General features: G+C 33.2%; 1 protein-coding gene across 1 annotated transcript; it reads right to left on the minus strand.

The window, feature by feature from the left end:
• Positions 1 to 2,356: 2,356 nt before the first annotated feature.
• LOC131650870 (uncharacterized) lies at positions 2,357 to 6,713 on the minus strand. The gene is made up of 12 exons (XM_058920576.1): positions 6,662 to 6,713; positions 5,896 to 6,324; positions 5,431 to 5,534; positions 4,855 to 4,914; positions 4,657 to 4,707; positions 4,152 to 4,233; positions 3,653 to 3,961; positions 3,403 to 3,503; positions 3,194 to 3,253; positions 3,020 to 3,070; positions 2,879 to 2,936; positions 2,357 to 2,625 (listed from the first exon to the last, which is right to left on the minus strand). Exons 1-12 carry the CDS (start codon positions 6,711 to 6,713, stop codon positions 2,357 to 2,359), a joined length of 1,626 nt encoding a protein of 541 aa, XP_058776559.1.
• Between the last annotated feature and the right edge of the window lie 15,972 nt (positions 6,714 to 22,685).

Consider the following 22,685-nt stretch of genomic DNA (forward strand, 5'->3'; position numbering starts at 1 on the left):
CAAGCACCGAGAGCTTGGAATGTTCGAATCGACAAGTACTTTCAAGACAAGAACTTCATCAAGTGTCCATATGAGCATGCACTTTATATCAAAGCGCAAAGTGGAGATATTTTGATTATATGCTTGTATGTAGATGACTTGATTTTCATAGGGAACAATCCAAGCATGTTCGAAGAGTTCAAGAACGACATGTCAAATGAATTTGAGATGATAGATATGGGGCTCATGGCATATTATCTTGGCATCGAAGTAAAGCAAGGAGACAAAGGAATTTTCATCACCCAAGAAGGCTATGCCAAAGAAGTACTTAAGAAATTCAAGATGGATGACGCCAATCCAGTTGGCACCCTAGTGGAATGTGGAAGCAAGTTGAGCAAGCATGAAAATGGAGAGATTGTGGATCCAACTCTTTACAAAAGTTTGGTTGGAAGTTTACGTTACTTGACATGTACAAGGCCAAATATTCTCTATGCTCTAGGAGTCGTAAGTCGCTACATGGAAGCTCCAACAACAACTCACTTCAAGGCGGCAAAGAGAATTCTTTGATACATCAAAGGTACAACAAACTTTGACTTGCACTATTACTCTTCTAACAATTATGAGATTGTTGGCTATAGTGATAGCGATTGGAGTGGAGACTTGGACGATAGAAAGAGCACTACTGGTTTTGTGTTCTTTATGGGAGATACTGCTTTCACTTGGATGTCAAAGAAGCAACCTATAGTCACACTATCAACTTGTGAAGCCGAGTATGTCGCCGCCACATCATGTGTTTGTCATGCAGTTTGGCTAAGAAACTTGTTGAAGGAGTTAAAGATGCCACAAAAAGATCCTATGGAAATATGTGTTGACAATAAATCAACACTTACTTTAGCAAAGAATCCCGTCTTTCATGAAAGAAGTAAGCACATCGACACACGTTACCACTTTATAAGAGAATGCATTGAGAGAAAGGAGGTGAAGTTGAAGAATGTGATGTCTCAAAATCAAGCTGCCGACATTTTCACCAAGCCACTCAAGTTGGAAACTTTCGTGAAGCTAAGGAGTATGCTTGGAGTCACAAATCAAGTTTAAGAGGGGGGATGTAGAAATATAAACTTGATTTGGGCCTAAATTAATTATTTGATATTTTGGGCTTAGTTATTTTGAGCTTGGATAATTTTGGGTAGTGTTTCTAGAGAATTCTTGTAGTGTTTGGAATGTCTAGATATTTCTTATAGTTGTAAAATTCTCTAGAATACTCTTTGAATCTCTAGAGTTGAGAACTCTCTAGAATTAGTGTGTCTAGAGTTCTCCTTAGAGTAGTATAAATAGAGATGTAATCCTACACATTTGCATCAAGCAAAATACAAAGTTCTCTCTTCCATAAAGAATTCTCCTACCTATCAAGTTTCTATTCAAGCCTCCAATATTTCTAAACACTTGTCCTACACACAAAAACAATCATAATTCCAACAATAGTATGCCAACTAAGGGAGAACTAAGGGTTCTCCAACCCGATTACACGAAAACGGATAATGTTGTAACTATTTTTTTACAAAATGAAAAGAGAAAACAGAATAACATATGAAAATGTATACTATAACATTTGGGTTTCATATACTGTATCTTATAATATATCTGCCGCAAAGTGGTGGTTCACTATAACAGTTGAATTCTCAACTAGTTCATGATACACTATATTCTTTGCTTCAAATTTCTCTAAACATTTCAAATATGGTGAGTGAAGATGATTTCTATCTACGGTGGCATCAAGTAGAGCCATATATCAATGCACAAAACCCAACAAAGTTTAATATTTGTGAAAGAATCCCTATGAAATACTTGAACGATGTTGACAGTAGACAGTAGAAAAGGGCTAATGATGTTCCTTCAACACTTATGAGATCTATGGTTAGGACATTATAATTCTCATTCTCTGAAACTTGTTTTCAACAATGTAACATTCCTTTAATCAATGAAAATGTATCTGAGTTTAATTTGTTTAACTACTAAATTAATAACCATTAAAAAAGCAACAAACAATATATATTAATGTCTCATCAATGAAAAAAAATCTATGTGTAATTAAGTTTTGTATTAAAAATATCCAATCAAATTAATTTTGACAAAAAGAACCCTAAAAACAAATAATAAACATTGATTATGTTTGATACTCAATTTTGATATAATGATTTCAAATTGAACCATTTATTTCATTCAAGCTAGGGAAAATCTTTCTAGCTCAGTCACAAACTTGGAACTCAGCCTTTTCTTGACAGGAATAACAGAAATAACACAAGTAGCTTCCCAAAAGCCTTGCATATTAATTATATTCTTCCTTTTTTTCCCAAAAACCTGAAGAAATAACTTAAAATTAAGGAATCCCATGGAATAACCATTCTTCTTCATCTGAAAAATCATCTGCAAAATTATCCGCAACTGCCTCTCGGACCCCGGTCGCTGATGAAGCTGTTGTACAGGAAGTCTCTGAAAACTCATGGAAACTGGTTTTCAGTTTCTTATTTGGAACTTCTGGTGTTGTAGATTCTGATTCTTGATTTTCTGCAATAACTCCAGGAATTTCATGCAACAACCGTTCTTGTTCCTCCGGATTCTCAAGCTTCTCCCTTTTTTGTAGGTATCCTTCCAATGTGCTTCCAATAGATTAAGGAATATCTATTTTATACAAGTTTTTGACTATAAAGAATTTCCATACAAAATGATCTCATATATTACTTCAATTGGCAAATATCTTATTCATTAGTAGGGGTACTAATGTATTGAAACATTAATGCTCAAAATTCACTATATATTCTGAAGCTAACTAGCAATATGGAGACATTATCACTATAGAAAATAAATACTATTATCAGAAAAGGATATTCTCTTCGCCAACCTTTTTCGTTTGCCCGGTCAATATGATTCTGTAGTAGAGCAAGTTCGTTTGCTAGCCACTGTCGTAGATTCATCACATAACAAGAAATTCATTGAAATTAAACAGGAGGGAAGAAATCATAATGAAAAGGTTATTGCTTACATGTTTAGTGATGTCCAGATGCAAAACTCGAGCCTTTTCCTCCAAATCCACCTGCCATGTATACAAAAAATTGTCATAATGTTTAGATTTATAGCAAGGAAACTGATTGTTCTAATTCTGCATGGATTCCATTAATCAGAATGATTCAGAGTAAAAATACTGAAAAAAACGTACAATTGTAAGTCTCTTGAGTAAACCGTCTTTTACTCTTTTGTGCAAATCCTCGCACTCAGCCTGAAATCAAAGTCATATATAAAAATTAAGGGTCGGTCTAATATGGGCCCTTACCATTTTTAATAGAAAAACTGAATTTTATAATAATGAAATATTTTAAGGTTTATAACTTTGCAATGAAGGGTTTCACTAACTAACATGAACCGTACCTCGGAGAAATTATTATCTGAAAGCATGTTAATGCTAATATCTTTAACGTAACCAGAAGCTTTCAAGCAAATTTCCCCATCCACTCTTGATCTCTTTATACCTGTAATATAGCTATATCTCAGCTAACTAGAAAAAATAAATTTCACTCTAATGCAATTGATGAGCATACCTTCTAAGCAGTCTGTACAATTAGAAGTACAAAAAGAAAAAGAAATTGATAGAATGCAATGGCATAATCTACAAAGTCACCTGTTATTTGCAGAAGCTGGTGTGAGTTGTTTTGAAGATAGTCATTTGGGTCAGACTTAATTCTTATGAAGCTTTTAACTACTTTGGCCTCAAAAGATTCAAGGTCTTTTAAAAGTTCTTCGACTAGACTTCTCTTTAAATAAGCAAGCTTGATGTTGGAAGGATTAATAGCAGCAAAACCGCTTCTTAGTTTTTTATCTCGAACATCCGGTGTCGTAGATTCTGATTCTAAATTTTCTGCAATGACTATAGGAATTTCATGCAATAACCGTTTCTGTTCCTCCGGACGATTAAGCTTTTCCCTTTTATCTAGGTACTCGTCCAATGTGCTTCCAATAGATTAAGGAATACCTATCTTATAAAAGTTTTTGACTACCAAGAATTTCCAAACATTGAGTAGGGGTACTAACGCATTGAGACATTAATGCGTCAAAATTCACTACATATTCTGAAGCAAAATAAAATACGTAGACATTACCATAATATAGAAAATATTTACAAAAAGGATATTCTCTTCGCCAACCCTTTTCATTTGCCCGATCAATAAGATTTTGTAATATGACAAGTTCATTTGCAAGCCACTGTAGCAGATTCACCACACAACATAAAAGAAGAAAAGTTAGGCAAAGAATTAAGCTCATATTTGAAAAAAATAAAAGATGATTTGAAACCAAATATGCATCACAGTTTTAATTTACACTGAAAGACATCAACTAGTACAAGGAATTAGTCTATCGTAAAAAATGGATAGTATCTAAGGAGCAATAAATACTTAAATCCAAAAGTGTTGTTCTTTGTAATAAAGCCAAGTTACATTACCGGATCTATCTTTGGATATACATAAATACATCATTTCATCAATTAGTTTACATTGTTTCATTGCTAATAAAGTCAAGTTAATAAGAATAATATAGGAGTATTAATTATGAAATGATATTCACACAATAATTAGCATAGTAAAATTCAGTGAAATTAAACATGAGGACTGAAATCATAACACTTACATGTTTAGTGATATCCTCATGTAACATTCTAGCCTTTTCCTCCAAATCCACCTACCATGTATAAAAAAAAATCATAATGTTTAGATTCGATAAAGCACCCGACATAAATTTTTAGCAAAAAAAAAGCTTATTATTCTAGTTTTGGAGAGATTCCATTAATCAAAATGATTCAGTGTCAAAGTATTGAGAAAAACGTACAATGGTAGGTCTCTTGACTAAACCGTCTTTTACTCTTCTATGTAAATCCTCACACTCCTCCTGAACCAAAGTCATATATAAGAACACCCAAAATTTCAAAAACACAATAAAACTGATATAATGCAACGATGAATCTAACATTGATTACGAATTTTCTCTTGTTATAAACTTTAATTAATACGTTTTTGTATTTTTCTTTGAGAGACCATGCATAATAAACCCTATTAGGCTTGCATTAATTAGCATTTGTTATGAATTGAAAACCTTAAATCCTCTATATATTGACTTGGAAAAGTTATTGAAGCACTCACTAATTATGATGCTTTCCCCACCATCCATTTTTTTTAATTAGCATTTGTTATAACATTATGTTGCATAGATATTTCTAGTTGTGAAATATTTTTAGTTTTATGATTCGCTATATCCATGACTAAATCAATATACTTAAAAGTCACTAATTTTTTAGATATCGATTAAAAGAAATGATTACACAGAGTGAATTCAACACTTCAGGTTAGAAAACTTTTTTTGGTACATGAAAATTTAGTTACGATTACAAGCGAATTTCAACCATACCTCAGAGAAATTATCATCTGATAACATATTAATGTTGATGTCTTTAATGAACCCAGAAGCTCGCAAGCGAATTTCCCCTTCCACTCCCGAGCTTTTTTTTATGCCTGATATATTGCCAAAAATAACTATGCTAATTAGAAAAATAAATTTCATGATATAAACCCACATGTAAGTAATAGTCTTATTTGTAGCACTAAAAACACGACTTCAGAATGAGATTAAATGGAATAAGATTATTTAGTTCACTGATATACATCGTGAATTATCTAAATAATTCAATTATAATAAAATAACACCCCACAAGTGACATAGAGTAATGGCATAGTCGAAATAGAATATACCACAATGTAATGTAGTTGATGACAATACCTTCAAAAGCAGCGTGTCCAATTAAAAGTTAAAAAAATAAATAATAACCAACTACTAGAATGCAATGGCATAATCAACAAAAACTAATCAAATCACCTGTTATTTGCAGAAGTTGGTGTGAGTTTTTCTGAAGGTAGTCATTTGGGTCACTCTTGATTCTTATGAAGCTTCTAACCACTTTGGTCTCAAAAGATTCAAGGTCCTTTAAAAGTTCCTTAACTAGACTCCTCTTTAAATAAACAAGCTTGATGTTGGAATAATTGATAGCGGCAAAACAACTTTTTGGTTTTTCTATGACATGTTTCCTCGGCAGGCTCTTCCTCTCTGAAGGCACTAGTTTGGAGGTTTCACATGCATACTCATCATCTTCAGAGTCAAACAGAAGATCCTCATCAGATTGTCCAAAATTATCTAAAAAGTGGTCTTCTGAGTCAAACTGAAGATTCTCATCGGATTGTCCAGAGTTATCTAAAAAGTGGTCTTCTGAGTCAAACTGAAGATCCTCATCGGATTGTCCAGAGTTATCTAAAAAATGGTACAAGGAAGCTACATAAATTTGTGACTCTTGTGCAGAAGTAAACTATTAACTTGTAAGCAATTAGCAAAATTTTTTTTGCTAGTGAAGCAAATTAAAAAACAAAATTTGGGTTTTATCCAACAGACTATGCATAATAAGCTCTATTGTTGCATTTCAAAAACATGCAAAGAACCTAAACATTAATGAATGACAACTGCATTGGTTATCCTAAGCGCTTTCACTGCATAGTAAAAAAAAATTAAACACACTTCCAATTGAACAACATACTTCAAAACTGCCATTAAAATAAAGTATCATGGAAAAATATGGATGATTATAACAAACCTGCAGAAGTGTTGGAAGAAATGTAAATCAATATACTGGTATTAGCATCCATGCTGAAAAGAGGAACTTGTAGGTAATTTTGTGTTGATGCATTTTGGTTTGAAATTTCATTGAATTTATAGTAGTTCCAACATTTAATGCTAATAATTATAAATTAAGGAAATAAATCAATTCATAATTTGTCTCTAATTAGTTCAACCTATTTAAAGAAAGATAATAAACACAATTAAGAGAATAAACCAATTATAGGAAAAATTATGAATACAATTAAGAGAATAAATCAATTATAGAAAAAAAATGAATACATACATTTAATAGGAAAAATGGGATAGGAAAAATGTAATAGGAAAAATGCATAAAAATGATAAATACATTTAATGCTAATACATTTCTCCTTGCCTATAATTTGTCAAATCTATAATAGGAAAAATAATAATATTGTTAAGGGGAATAAATTAATTCCTTATTTGTCTTTAATTTGTTAAACCTATTATTAAAAAAATGTAAACATAATTATAACATGATATTATTTTCTAATTGACATTGTCTCAAATTCATGTGGCCGCATCAAATTGTTGCTAACAAAAAACTGGTGACGTGGATTTGGTGTTGGGTGACAATATCGAGATGAGACAGTCTAGAAGAGAGAGAGAGAGTGGGGGTGGGGGGGTGAATAGACACGTTCTTTAAAAAATCAATTTAAGAAAGACAATTTTCTTTTGCGAAATTAGAAACATAAAAAATTTAAGGTCACTTACACTTTAAGCAAATATCATTTTCTACTCTATGTAGAAAACAGATTATGCAAACTACAAGGTTACAAAGCAAGCCCTAGCTTTCCTCATATCCCAGCCAGACAATAACAACGGCTGAATAAGGAGCATTAATATACCAAAAAACACAAGCATGCTAAATGTAGTAACTAAAAGAAACAAGGGGCCCGACCTTGAAAAGAGTACGGGAAGCATCTACAAAAATGCTCTGCCTATCAATTACATTCAAACCCCGAACAAAATCCAGGTTCTCAGCAGTGATGATAGTAGTAAATTGCTTTAGGATACTAGGTACCCATGATAGAAGAATAGAAATAAGCTGAAAGAAAGGAGTAAGAATCTATTGCTCGCCATTCTCTAATAATAGAGCCTGTTTAAAAGAAACTCATTCAACATGAGTAGACAAACTATCACCCTGACTTCTCTTGGCAAGGGAATGACGATGTGAGAGTTCTCGAGCAGGAAAATCAATCGCCACAATAGTCGGCTGACCCACCTCAGGAGTCGGGGCAGGGACATTAGTTATGACTACCTCCGAGGAAACAACCACAACAGGAATTTGAGCCTCCGGATCAAAAGTAGAAGCAACAACAGGTGCCACCGTTACCCGGACAGACAAGCCATTTGTAAGGCCCTGATCATTTGCAAGTGCCAAAAATTTCCTCAGTTGACTAATTTGATTCATGTTATTTGCAAGGCATGAGTTGTATTGTTAAAAATAAGGAGCGCCCGGATCCCCGATGCCCCGTTCTCACCAAAGAGTTTATATATTTTGGAATGTCCAGACGTACTAATTTTCACATGGGTATCTATTTGCCTTTTCTGTTTTTGAAAGGAAATTACTTTTTCGTAACCAAACCCTTCTTCATATCCAAGCGCTTGATAGTTGACGTATAAATCCTCTTTCATTTTTTACTCTGGAAGGCAGATGAGGTAGCCCGAAATGATAAGAAGAAATAGGCCGATGGAAATGAACTTTAGACAGGTGCTTCCGAAAACCACCTCTGCAAGAGTGGGCACTTCCTAATGGGGCAAGAGACGAACAAAAGTCTAGATGCACCTCAGAAATGGCAGGTTTAACCAGTATGAATCGTTCTAGAAAATCACCCAAATTAGAGGCAAAATAGTTGAACCAAGGTACTTGAGGACGAAGGGAGATCAATCTATCATCATGAGCATTATTTAGCAAAGTGCGAGCAATATAAAAATGGTCGAAAAGAAAAACTTTAGCGAAGGTTTCCAAAACATGTACTCGACAAAAAACTGGAACAACATCATAAAATCCAAAGATCCTAGGTGAAGCTACGAGGGGCAACTTTTAGATGGTTCATCACTGCTGCCTCAAAGTTAGAGAAAGAAAGACGTATCCCCAACCATCAAAAGAGCTGCATATCCTCTCATTCGGACCAAGTTGAAGAATCCCTTAATCTAGATGATTGTAAACCGTGGTGTCGACATGGGTTACAATGTCAGTGGTGTTCAATATAGAAGGAGTCTCAACTATTTCAACATCCATTGAATGGTACCTATTAGCATTGGCCAACTCTTTTAATCAAATACACATACATGCCTATACATCATTGAGGGAATGGATAGTTACTTCCCTTTATGTTTTAACAAAGGGACCAACATGTTCCCTCCTTTGATGGGAAATCTCTATTTCTGCATCCTCAAGACGGGAGGAGGCATAGGTCACTCAACAAGGTTTTCACCCCCGTCGAACTTCGCCAAAAATAGAGTTTCAAGGAAACTCATGGGGAAAGATTTGTATGAAAGATATTCTCCAAACAAACCTTTCATTTTTGAACTATTACTCAAAATGATAACTCCTGATTCAAAATCCCCATTGATTAAGGGGAAGGAATGAGATTCATCCTCCATTCCCATTTTTGAAGACAATGAATCACTACCCTCCGAGTCAGTCTCGATTTTATTCCTGCATCTTCAGTAAAAGCTGGTATTGAGAGAAGCCGTTTGTATTTGCATCTTCTAGTAAAAAGTTGATGTTTCAAATGAAGACATTTCCTACCTTCAGTAAACTTTGGTAGTTCTCCTTTAGTAAACGTCGATGTATTATTTTGTTTTCCTACATTCAGTAAACGTTGGTGTATTCTTTTGTTTTCCTACCTTAAGTAAATATCGATAGTTCACCTTCAGTAAACGTCAGTGTATTCTTTTCTTCCACCTTCAGTAAACATTGGTAGTTCACCTTCAGTAAACGTCAGTGTATCATTGGTTTCTTCACCTTCAATAAAAGTTGGTGTTTTCTCCTCTCATACCCCAAATTTGCTCACCCTGTTTCAAAAAGTCAAATAATCTTAAAATTGAGTTTCATAAAATTATTTGGTTTATTCACACTAACATTTTGGGTTTTTTAAATTTCTTTGGTTTATTTACGCTGAATCTTGAGTTTTATAAATATTCGTTTTCAAATCTATTTAAAAATATGATAGTTTACTTTTAAATTATTTGTATTTCTTTAGTAGCAAATGATTGCTTGCACTCCATATACGTTCAATTGGTTTTTTATTTTGAATAAATAACATAGCACAATTGGTAAATCAGCTAAGCTTGTAAACACAATGTCACGGGTTTGAATCCCACCATCACACATTTTTACAAAAAAATCTACGAACTCCACGATACACACACGCTATCAATAATTCACACAATTTTCAAAATCCTTTTTTTCTTTGGACGATGATTTTAATATGAGACCTCTCTTTTTTAAATTATTGCTTTTGGTCGATGATTCAAAGATGAGGCCTCTCTGTCAATTTCAATTGGGTTTTTATTTTATCCTTGCCGAAATCATATGATGAGTATCAATCTGATGATTCTTTTAATTATAATTTTTTTCTTTACAAATCTATTCATTCTTTGGTATATACATCAGAACTTGCTTTCGCGATACCACATGCATGTTTTCTATACATAAGATTTAGGGGTGGAAATAGGCTGGGCCGAGCTATTTTCCAAGTCTAAGCCTGGCCTGTCAAAAAAACTGAAGCCTAAGTCTGGCCTGTAGCCTGTCGTAGGCTTATTTCTTAGGCCTGAGTTTGGCCTTTTCGAAGGTTTGGTTAGCCTACATAAAAGCCTATTTGTTTTAGACATATGTAAATAAGCAATAAAATAATGTTTAAATAGACTAACTAACTAAAAAACCAAGAGACTAAAAATTTGTTTGCATTGACTTATTTTAATTTACCTACTAGCATAAATTCTATGAGACTATTTGTTTAAGAGAACTTATGAAAACAATGTTCATCAAGTATTTTCATCTTATTTCCACAGGTTCTTCAAGATAACCAAGTTTTGTTTATGTTTTTAATTCAAAGTAGGGATGAAAACGGGTCGGGTTAGGTGCGGGTTTTACACTACCCGCACCCGAAATCGACACCCGAATCCGAACCCAAACCCCAAATGCTATTCGGGTGGCAAAATAACACTCACGCCCACACCCGTTGGGTTCAGGTTTTTCCACCCAAACCCGAACCCGCAACAAAATACATAAAATACATTTTTCCTACAATTTTCCATAATATATATATATATATATATATATATATATATATATATATATATATATATATATATATATATATATATATATATATATAAGGACATTTTTACATGAGAATATGAGAATGAATCTAAACAATTAGATTTTAAAATAAATGGTGCAGATTATGTGTGAATATTTTTTCTCTCTCTTCCATTATTAAAATAAATTATGGAGGTGAGAAAAAAAAGATGGACATATAATCTGCACCATTTATTTTAAAATCTAATGGTTCAGATTCATTCTCATATTCTCATATAAAAATGTCATTCTCATATGATACGTCTTATATATGGGAATGTATCTAGTGAGAATGATACTTCTTATATGAGAGTGAGAGGATCTAATAGTATCCTTTAGATTAAAATGAATGGCTAGGATTATAACATGGACTAAATGAAATACCTGACTTTTAATTTCATTGATTCCTAGTTGGAAAACTAACAGAGCTACAGTATCATCGTTAAACCCAACCCCTATTTTCAGTTTTCTTCTATGAATCTTCCTACTCCCTAAATCAAAAGCATAAATCAAACTCAGTCCCAATTTCAATCTTTTTTCCATGAATCTTTTTCTCCCTTGAATCGAAAGTTGAAATTGAACCCAACCCCAATTTTTCAATCTTATTTCCATGAATTTTCTTCTTGAACTTTAAAATTCACTCATCTAGAAAAATAATTTTAACCTACAGTAGTATTATGCCACCTTTCAAGCTCTATAAATGATAATGTTGTAACTATTTTTTCACAAAATGAAAAGAGAAAACAGAATAACATATGAAAATGTATACTATAACATTTGGGTTTCATATACTATATCTTATTCTATACAATGTAATAGATATGAACAAGCTAGCTTGATTCATGGCATATCTCACTCCTCATCCGTCACCACTATATCTGCCGCAGAGTGGTGGTTCACTATAACAGTTGAATTCGCAACTAGTTCATGATACACTATATTCTTTGCTTCAAATTTCTCTAAACTTTTCAAATAAGGTGAATGAAGATGATTTCAATCTATGGTGGCATCAAGTAGAGCCATGCACAAAACTCAACAAAGTTTAATATTTGTGAAAGATGTAGACAGTAGTAGAAAAGAGCTAATGAATCTCAAGAAACTTATGATGTTCCTTCAACACTTATGACAACTATGGTTAGGACATTATAACTCTCATTCTCTGAAACTTGTTTTCAACAATGTAACAATGTATCTCAGTTTGTTTAACTACTAAATTAATAAGCATTAAAAAAGCAACAAACAATATATATTAATATCTCATCAATGAAAAGAAATCTACGTTTAACTAAGTTTGGGACAGCTAAAAACAGATAATAAATATTTGATACTCAATTTTGATGGAATGATTTGAAATTGAACCATTTTTGTTAATCCAATCTAGGGAAAATCTTTTTATAGCTCAGACCTCACAGATTTAATATATTTCCCAGCATGAATAACACACAGCTTCCCAAAAACCTTTCATATTATATTCTTCCTTTTCATCTGAAAAGCCTAGTTAACCTATAGTAACTTAATTAAGGCATTTGACCTAATTAATATACAAGTCTAAGTGTGGTTTAAATCAAGATCAACAACTTTCAAATTCTAGTTAACCTATAGTAACTTGGAATAACCATTCTTCTTCATCTGAAAAATCATCTGCAAAATTATCCGCAACTGCCTCTCGGACCCTGGTCGCTGATGAAGCTGTTGTATAGGAAGAAGTCTCTGAAAACTCATGGAAACTGGTTTTGAGTTTCTTATTTGGAACTTCTGGTGTTGTAGATTCTGATTCTTGATTTTCTGCAATAACTCCAGGAATTTCATGCAACAACCGTTCTTGTTCCTCCGGATTCTCAAGCTTCTCCCTTTTTTGTAGGTATCCTTCCAATGTGCTTCCAATAGATTAAGGAATATCTATTTTTTAGAAGTTTTTTACTATAAAGAAATTCCATACAAAATGTTGATTACTTCAATTGGCAAATATCTTATTCATTAGTAGGGGTACTAATGTATTGAAACATTACTGCTCAAAATTCACTATATATTCTGAAGCAAATATGGAGAAAATAAATACTATTATCAGAAAAATATCAAAAAAGGATATTCTCTCCGCCAACCCTTTTCATTTGCTAAGTCAATTTGATTCTGTAGTAGAGCAAGTTCTTTTGCTAGCCACTGTCATACATTCATCACATAACAAGAGAGCAGAAAAGTTAGGCAAAGAATCAGGATCATATTTCAAAAGAATAAACATAAATTGTTGTTTGAAACCGGATGTGCATCACAGTTTTAATTTACACAAACAAAAGACATCAACAAGCACAAGCAACAATGCATGTCACTTATATGAAGTGCGAGCCAACAGACCGTAAGAAATTCATTGAAAGTAAACAGGAGGGAAGAAATCATAATGCAAAGGTTATTGCTTACATGTTTAGTGATGTCCAGATGCAACACTCGAGCCTTTTCCTCCAAATCCACCTGCCATGTATTAAAAAAAGTGTCATGATCTTTAGATGTATAGCAAGGAAACTGATTGTTCTAATTCTGCATGGATTCCATTAATCAGAATGATTCAGAGTAAAAATACTGAAAAAAACGTACAATCGTAAGTCTCTTGAGTAAACCGTCTTTTACTCGTTTGTGCAAATCCTCGCACTCAGCCTGAAACCAAAGTCATATATCAAAAATTAAAGGTCTGTCTAATATGGGCCCTTACCATTTTTTTATAATAACGAAATACTTCAAGGTTTATAACTTGCCAATGAAGGGTTTCACAAACATGAACCGTACCTCAGAAAAATTATTATCTGAAAGCATGTTAATGCTGATATCCTTAATGTAACCAGAAGCTTTCAAGCAAATTTCCCCATCCACTCTTGATCTCTTTATACCTGTAATATAGCTATATCTCAGCTAACTAGAAAAATTAAATTTCATTATCTAATGGAATTAAATCACTCTAATGCAGTTGATGAGCATACCTTCTAAGCAGTCTGTACAATTAGAAGTACAAAAAGAAAAAGAAATTGAAATTGATAGAATGCAATGGCATAATCTACAAAGTCACCTGTTACTTGCAGAAGCTGGTGTGAGTTGTTTCGAAGAAAGTCATTTGGGTCACACTTTATTCTTATGAAGCTTTTAACTACTTTGGCCTCAAAAGATTCAAGGTCTTTTAAAAGTTCTTCGACTAGACTTCTCTTTAAATAAGCAAGCTTAATGTTGGAAGGATTAATAGCAGCAAAACCGCTTCTTAGTTTCTTATCTCGAACATCCGGTGTCGTAGATTCTGATTCTAAGTTTTCTGCAATAACTTTAGGAATTTCATGCAATAACCGTTTCTGTTCTTCCGGACGATTAAGCTTTTCCCTTTTTTCTAGGTACTCTTCCAACGTGCTTCCAATATATTAAGGAATACCTAACTTATAAAAGTTTTTTACTACAAAGGATTTCCAAACAAAACATATATCATAATACTCATGACAAAATGTCAGAATCCTAACGCAAAATGTTCATTACTTCAATTGTGTAATATCTTATTCATGAGTAAGAGTACTAACGCATTGAGACATTAACGCGTCAAAATTTACTACATATTCTGAAGCAAAATAAAATACGTAGACATTACCATAATATAGAAAATATATTTACTAAAAGGATATTCTCTTCTCCAGCCCTTTTCATTTGCCCGATCAATAAGATTTTGTAACATGATAAGTTCATTTGCAAGCCACTGTAGCAGATTCACCACACAACAAGAAAGTAAAAAAGTTAGGCAAAGAATTAAGCTCATATTTGAAAAAAGTAAAAAATAAAAGATGATTTGAAACCAAATATGCATCACAGTTTTAATTTACTGTTAAAATTAATGTGTTGTAACCACCACTATGAGTAAGCATTATGAAAGAAGTGCAAAAGAGTTGACTTTTTGCACTATACTTCCACTGGTGGAAGATATGGTGCAAAAAGTGTCAAAAACCAGTTTTCCTCTGCAGAATTCTGTAACACTATAATTTATAACATACCACCTCTAGAATACCACCAACATTTACACAGAAAGACATCAACTAGTACAAGGAATTAGTCTAACGTAAAAAAATGGATTGTATCTGTGGAGCAATAAATACTTAAATCCAAAAGTGTTCTTCTTTGTAATAAAGCCAAGTTACATTACCGGATCTATCTTTGGATACACATAAATACATCATTTCATCAATTAGTTTACATTGTTTCATTGCTAATAAAGTCAAGTTAATAAGAATAATACAGGAGTATTTATGAAATGATATACACACAATAATTAGCAAAATAAAATTCAAGTAAAGTTAAACATGAAATCATAATGCTTACGTGTTTAATGATATCTTCATGCAACACTTTAGCCTTTTCCTCCAAATCCACCTACCATGTATAAAAAAAAAACAAAAAAAATAATGTTTAGATTCAATAAAGCACCAAACATAAATTTATAGCAAGAAAAAACTTATTATTCTAGTTTTGGAGAGATTCCATTAATCAAAATGATTCAGTGTCAAAGTATTGAGAAAAACGTACAACGGTAGGTCTCTTGAGTAAACCGTCTTTTACTCTTCTATGTAAATCCTCACACTCCTCCTGCACCAAAGTCATATATAAGAACACCCAAAATTTCAAAAGCACAATAAAACTGATATAATGCAACGATGAATCTAACATTGATTACAAAATTTCCCTTGTTATAAACTTTAATTAATACGTTTTTGTATTTTTCTTTGAGAGACCATGCATAATAAACCCTATTAGGATTGCATTAATTAGCATTTGTTATGAATTGAAAAACTTAAATCCTCTATATATTGACTTGGAAAAGTTATTGAAGCACTCACTAATTCACTAATTATGATGCTTTCCCCACCATCCATTTTTTTAATTAGCATTTGTTATAACATTATGTTGCATAGATATTTCCAATTGTGAAATATTTTTAGTTTTATGATTCGCTATATCCATGACTAAATCAATATACTTAAAAGGCACTAATTTTTTAGATATCGATTAAAAGAAATGATTACACACAGTGAATTCAACACTTCAGGTTACAGAACTTTTTTTGGTACATGAAAATTTAGTTACGATTACAAGCGAATTTCAACCATACCTCAGAGAAGTTATCATCTGACAACATATTGATGGTGATGTCTTTAATGTACCCAGAAGCTCGCAAGCGAATTTCCCCTTCCACTCCCGAGCTCTTTTTTATGCCTGATATATTGCCAAAAATAACTATATTTCAGCTAATTAGAAAAATAATTTCATGATATAAACTCATGTGTAAGTAATAGTCTTATTTGTAGCACTAAAAACACGACTTCAAAATGAGATTAAATGGAATAAGATTATTTAGTTCACTGATATACATCGTGAATTATCTAAATAATTCAATTATAATAAAATAACACCCAACAAGTGTCATATAGTAAAGGCATAGTCGAAATAGAATATACAACAATGTAATGTAGTTGATGATAATACCTTCAAAAGCAGTGGGTACAATTAAAAGTTATAAAAAATAATAACCAACTACTAGAATGCAATGGCATAATCAACAAAAACTAATCAAATCACCTGTTATTTGCAGAAGTTGGTATGAATTTTTCTGAAGGTAGTCATTTGGGTCACTCTTGATTCTGATGAAGCTTCTAACCACTTTGGTCTCAAAAGATTCAAGGTCCTTTAAAAGTTCCTTAACTAGACTCCTCTTTAAATAAACAAGCTTGATGTTGGAATAATTGATAGCGGCAAAACAACTTTTTGGTTTTTCTATGACATGTTTCCTCGGCAGGCTCTTCCTCTCTGAAGGCACTAGTTTGGAGGTTTCACATGCATCCTCATCATCTTCAGAGTCAAACAGAAGATCCTCATCGGATTGTCCAAAATTATCTAAAAAGTGGTCTTCTGAGTCAAACTGAAGATCCTCATCGGATTGTCCACAGTTATCTAAAAAGTTATCTTCTGAGTCAAACTGAAGATCCTCATCAGATTGTCCAGAGTTATCTAAAAAATGGTACAAGGAAGCTACATAAATTTGTGACTCTTGTGCAGAAGTAAACTATTAACTTATCAGCAATTAGCAAAATTATTTTTCTTAGTGAAGCAAATCAAAAAACAAAATTTGGGTTTTATCCAACTGACTATGCGTAATAAGCTTTATTGTTGCATTTCAAAAACATGCAAAGAACCTAAACATTAATGAATGACAACTGCATTGGTTATCCTAAGCGCTTTCACTGCATAGTAAAAAAAAATTAAAGACACTTCCAATTGAAAAACATACTTCAAAACTACCATTAAAATAAAGTATCATGGAAAAATATAGATGATTATAACAAACCTGCAGAAGTGTCGGAAGAAATGTAAATCAATATACTGGTATTAGCATCCATGCTGAAAGAAGAACTTGTAGGTAATTTTGTGTTGATGCATTTTGGTTTGAAATTTCATTGAATTTATAATAGTTCCAACATTTAATGCTAATAATTACAAATTAAGGAAATAAATCAATTCATAATTTCTCTCTAATTAGTTCAACCTATTTAAAGAAAGATAATACACACAATTAAGAGAATAAACCAATTATAGAAAAAATTATGAATACAATTAAGAGAATAAATCAATTATAGAAAAAAAATGAATACATACATTTAACAGGAAAAATGGGATAGGAAAAATGTAATAGGAAAAATGCATAAAAATGATAAATACATTTAATGCTAATACATTTCTCCTTACCTATAATTTGTCAAATCTATAATAGGAAAAATGATAATATTGTTAAGGGGAATAAATTAATTCCGTATTTGTCTTTAATTTGTTAAACCTATTATTAAAAAAAAGATAAACATAATTATAAAATGATATTATTTTCTAATTGATATTGTCTCAAATTCATGTGGCCGCATCAAATTGTTGCTAACAAAAAACTGGTGATGTGGATTTGGTGTTGGGTGACAATATCGAGACGAGACAGTCTAGAAGAGAGAGAGAGAGAGAGAGAGAGAGAGAGAGAGAGAGAGAGAGAGAGAGAGAGAGAGAGAGAGAGAGAGAGAAGGGGGGGTGAATAGACCCGTTCTTTAAAAAATCAATTTAAGAAAGACAATTTTCTGTTGCGAAATTAGAAACATAAAAAATTTAAGGTCACTTACACTTTAAGCGAATATCATTTTCTACTCTCTGTAGAAAACAGATTATGCAAACTATAAAGTTACAAAGCAAGCCCTAACTTTCCTCGGATCCCAGCCAGACAATAACAACGACTGAATAAGGAGCATTAATATACCAAAAAACACAAGCATGCTAAAGGTAGTAACTAAAATAATATATAAAAATATTATTTACAAATCGAGGCACAAAGGCCCGGTCAAATATTACAGGAGCAATTAAAGCTAAGAAAAAACAACAAAAATGTTCTCAAACGTCAGCACTTAGCTCCTCAGCTTCAGGAGCACTTCCTGTATCCTTCCCATAAGCATCTGCTAAAGGATCCAACTAGTCAGTGGTAAAGGTAAGACCTAGATAAAATACTTGGGCTTGCTCCAACATTTCATCTCAGATCATGCACCCGATGTCTAATGCTCGTGAAGGGATTCTAAAGATTATTTTCCAAGCATCAACCATATCCTCCTCGAGACCTTTCAAGGCATTGGCCTGATCATTGATCATCATTCCTTTGCTAAAGAAATTTCTGACCCGCTTCGAACACCCGACATGTTTAAGCTGCTTATTTAGAAACCTTATTGCAATTTTACCCCCATCAGCAAGGGAAGCCTTCAACTTCTCTATCTGAGCATCCAAAGTGGACGGTCGATCATATTGATATACCTCTTCTTGCAAAGATTAAACAACATCAACATTTGCCCAGAGCTAAACCAATTCCTTCACAGCATTGAAATTTTTTCACTCAAGGGCTCCACGCCTCTCCCTCGGCTCATCTCGTTCTCTCAAAAGCTTAGGAGAACCTAAAACATCATATATGTCAACAGCTACAAAAGATACAAGGGGCCCGATTTTGAAAAATGTACGGGAAGCATCTACAAAAATGCTCTGCCTATCAATTACATTCAAACCCCGAACAAAATCAAGGTTCTCAGCAGTGACTATAGTAGTAAATTGCTTTAGGATACTAGGTACCCATGATAGAAGAATAGAAATAAGCTGAAAGAAAGGAGTAAGAATCTATTGCTCTCCATTCTCTAACAATAGAGCATGTTTAAAAGAAACTCATTCAACATGAGTAGACAAACTATCACCCTAACTTCTCTTGGCAAGGGAATGACGAGGTGAGAGTTCTCGAGCAGGAAAATCAATCGCGACAATAGTCGGCTGACCCACCTCAGGAGTCGGGGCAGGGACATTAGTTATAACTACCTCCGAGGAAACAACCATAACTGGAATTTGAGCCTCCAGAGCAGAAGTAGAAGCAACAACAGGTGCCACCGTTACCCGGACAGACAAGCCATTTCTAAGGCCCTGATCATTTGCAAGTGCCAAAAATTTCCTCAGTTGACTAATTTGATTCATGTTATTTGCAAGGCACGAGTTGCATTATTAAAAATAAGGAGCGCCCGGATCCCCAATGCCCCGTCCTCACCAAAGAGTTTATATATTTTGGAATGTCCAGACGTACTAATTATCACATGGGTATCTATTTGCCTTTTCTGTTTCTGAAAGGAAATTACTTTTTCGTAACCAAACCCTTCTTCATATCCAAGCGCTTGATAGTTGACGTATAAATCCTCTTTCACCTCTGCAAGAGTGGGCACTTCCTGATGGGGCAAGAGAAGAACAAAATTCTAGATGCACCTCAGAAATGGCAAGTTTAACCAGTATGAATCATTCCAGAAAATCACCCAAATTAGAGGCAAAATAGTTGAACCAAGGTACTTGAGGACGAAGGGAGATCAATCATTCATCCTGAGCATTATCTAGCAAAGTGCATGCAATATAAAAATGGTCGAAAAGAAAAATTTTAGCGAAGGTTTCCAAAACTTGCACTCGACACAAAACTGGAACAACATCATAAAAGCCAAAGATCCTAGGTGAAGCTACGACGGACAACTTTTAGATGGTTCATCACTGCTACCTCAAATTTAAAGAAAGAAAGACGTATCCCCAACCATCAAAAGTGCTGCATACCCTCTCATTCGGACCAAGTTGAAGAATCACTTAATCTAGATGATTGTAAACCATGGTGTCGACATGGGTTACAATGTCGGTGGTGTTCAATATAGAAGGAGTACCAACTATTTCAATATCCATTGAATGGTACCTATTAGCATTGGCCAACTCTTTTAATCAAATACCCATACATGCCTATACATCATTGGGGGCATGGATAGTTACTTTCCTTTATGTTTTAACAAAGTGACCAACGTGTTCCCTCCTTTGATAGGAAATCTCTATTTCTGCATCCCTCAAGACGGGAGGAGGCATAGGTCCCTCAACAAGGTTTTCACCCCCGTCGAACTTCGCCAAAAATAGAGTATCAAGGAAACTCATGGGGAAAGATTTATATGAAAGATATTCTCCAAACAAACCTTTCATTTTTGAATCATTACTCAAAATGATAACTCGTGATTCAAAATCCCCACTGATTGAGGGGAAGGAATGAGATTCATCCTCCATTCCCATTTTTGAAGACAATGAATCACCACCCTCCGAGTCACTCTCGATTTTATTCCTGCACCTTCAGTAAAAGCTGGTATTCAGAGAAGCTGTTTGTATTTGCATCTTCCTGTAAAAAGTTGATGTTTCAAATGAAGACATTTCCTACCTTCACTAAACTTTGGTAGTTCACCTTCAGTAAACGTCGGTGTATTATTTTGTTTTCCTACCTTCAGTAAACGTTGGTGTATTCTTTTGTTTTCCTACCTTAAGTAAATATCGGTAGTTCACCTTCAGTAAACGTCAGTGTATTATTTTTTTCCTACCTTCAGTAAACATTGAAAGTTCACCTTCAGTAAACGTCAATGTATCATTGGTTTCTTCACCTTCAGTAAAAGTTGGTGTTTTCTCCTCTCATACCCCAAATTTGCCCACCCTGTTTCAGCTAGTCAAATAATCTTAAAATTGAGTTTCATAAAATTCTTTGGTTTATTCACACTAACATTTTGGGTTTTTTAAATTTCTTTGGTTTATTTACGCTGAATCTTGAGTTTTATAAATATTCGTTTTCAAATCTATTTAAAAATATGATAGTTTACTTTTAAATTATTTGTATTTCTTAAGTAGCAAATAATTGCTTGCACTCCATATACGTTCAATTTGTTTTTTTATTTCGAATAAATAACATAGCAATATTGGTAAATCAGCTAAGCTTGTAAACACAATGTCACGGGTTTGAATCCCACCATCACACATTTATACAAAAAAATCTACGAACTCCACAATACACACACGCTATCAATAATTCACATAATTTTCAAAATCCTTTTTTGCTTTGGCCGATGATTTTAATATGAGACCTCTCTTTTTTAAATTCTTGCTTTTGGCCGATGATTCAATGATGAGGCCTCTCTGTCAATTTCAATTGGGTTTTTATTTTATCCTTGCCGAAACCATATGATGAGTATCAATCTGATGATTCTTTTAATTATAATTTTTTTCTTTACAAATCTATTCATTCTTTGGTATATACATCAGAACTTGCTTTCGCGATACCACGTGCTTGTTTTCTATACATAGGATTTAGGGGTGAAAATAGGCTGGGCCGAGCTAGGCTTTGCCAAGTCTAAGTCTGTACTGTCAAAAAAACTGAAGCCTAAGTCTAGCCTGTAGCCTATCGTAGGCTTGTTTTTTAGGTCTGAGTCTGGCCTTTTCGAAGGTCTGGTTAGCCTGTTAGCCTACATAAAAGCCTATTTATTTTAGACATATGTAAAGAAGCAATTAAAATAATGTTTACATAGACTAACTAACTAAAAGACCAAGAGACTAAAAATTTGTTTGCATTGACTTATTTTAATTTACCTACTAGCATAAGTTCATCAAGTATTTTCATCTTATTTCCACAGGTTCTTCAAGATAACCAAGTTTTATTTATATCTTTTAATTCAAAGTAGGGATGACAACGGGTCGGGTCGGGTGCGGTTTTTACACTACCGAACCCAAACCCAAATGCTATTCGGGTGACAAAATAACACTCACGCCCACACCCGTTAGGTTCAAGTTTTTTCACCCAAACCCGAATCCGCGGCAAAATACATAAAATACATTTTTCATACAACTTTCCACAATCCACAATATATATATACACACAATATATATATATATATATATATATATATATATATATATATATATATATATATATATATATATATATACACACACACTATATATATATATGAGAATGACATTTATATATGAGAATGAATCTGAACCATTAGATTTTAAAATAAATGGTGCAGATTATGTGTGAATATTTTTTCTCTCTCTTCCATTATTAAAATAAATTATGGAGGTGAGAGAAAAAAAGATGGACATATAATCTGCACCATTTATTTTAAAATCTAATGGTTCAAATTCATTCTCATGTTCTCATATAAAATTGTCATTCTCATATGATACGTCCTATATATGGGAATGTATCTAGTGAGAATGATACTTCTTATATGAGAGTGAGAGGATTTAATTGTATCCTTTAGAT

Source organism: Vicia villosa, linkage group LG2 (genome assembly GCF_029867415.1).
Source record: "Vicia villosa cultivar HV-30 ecotype Madison, WI linkage group LG2, Vvil1.0, whole genome shotgun sequence".
In the NCBI taxonomy this organism is placed as follows: Eukaryota; Viridiplantae; Streptophyta; class Magnoliopsida; order Fabales; family Fabaceae; genus Vicia; species Vicia villosa.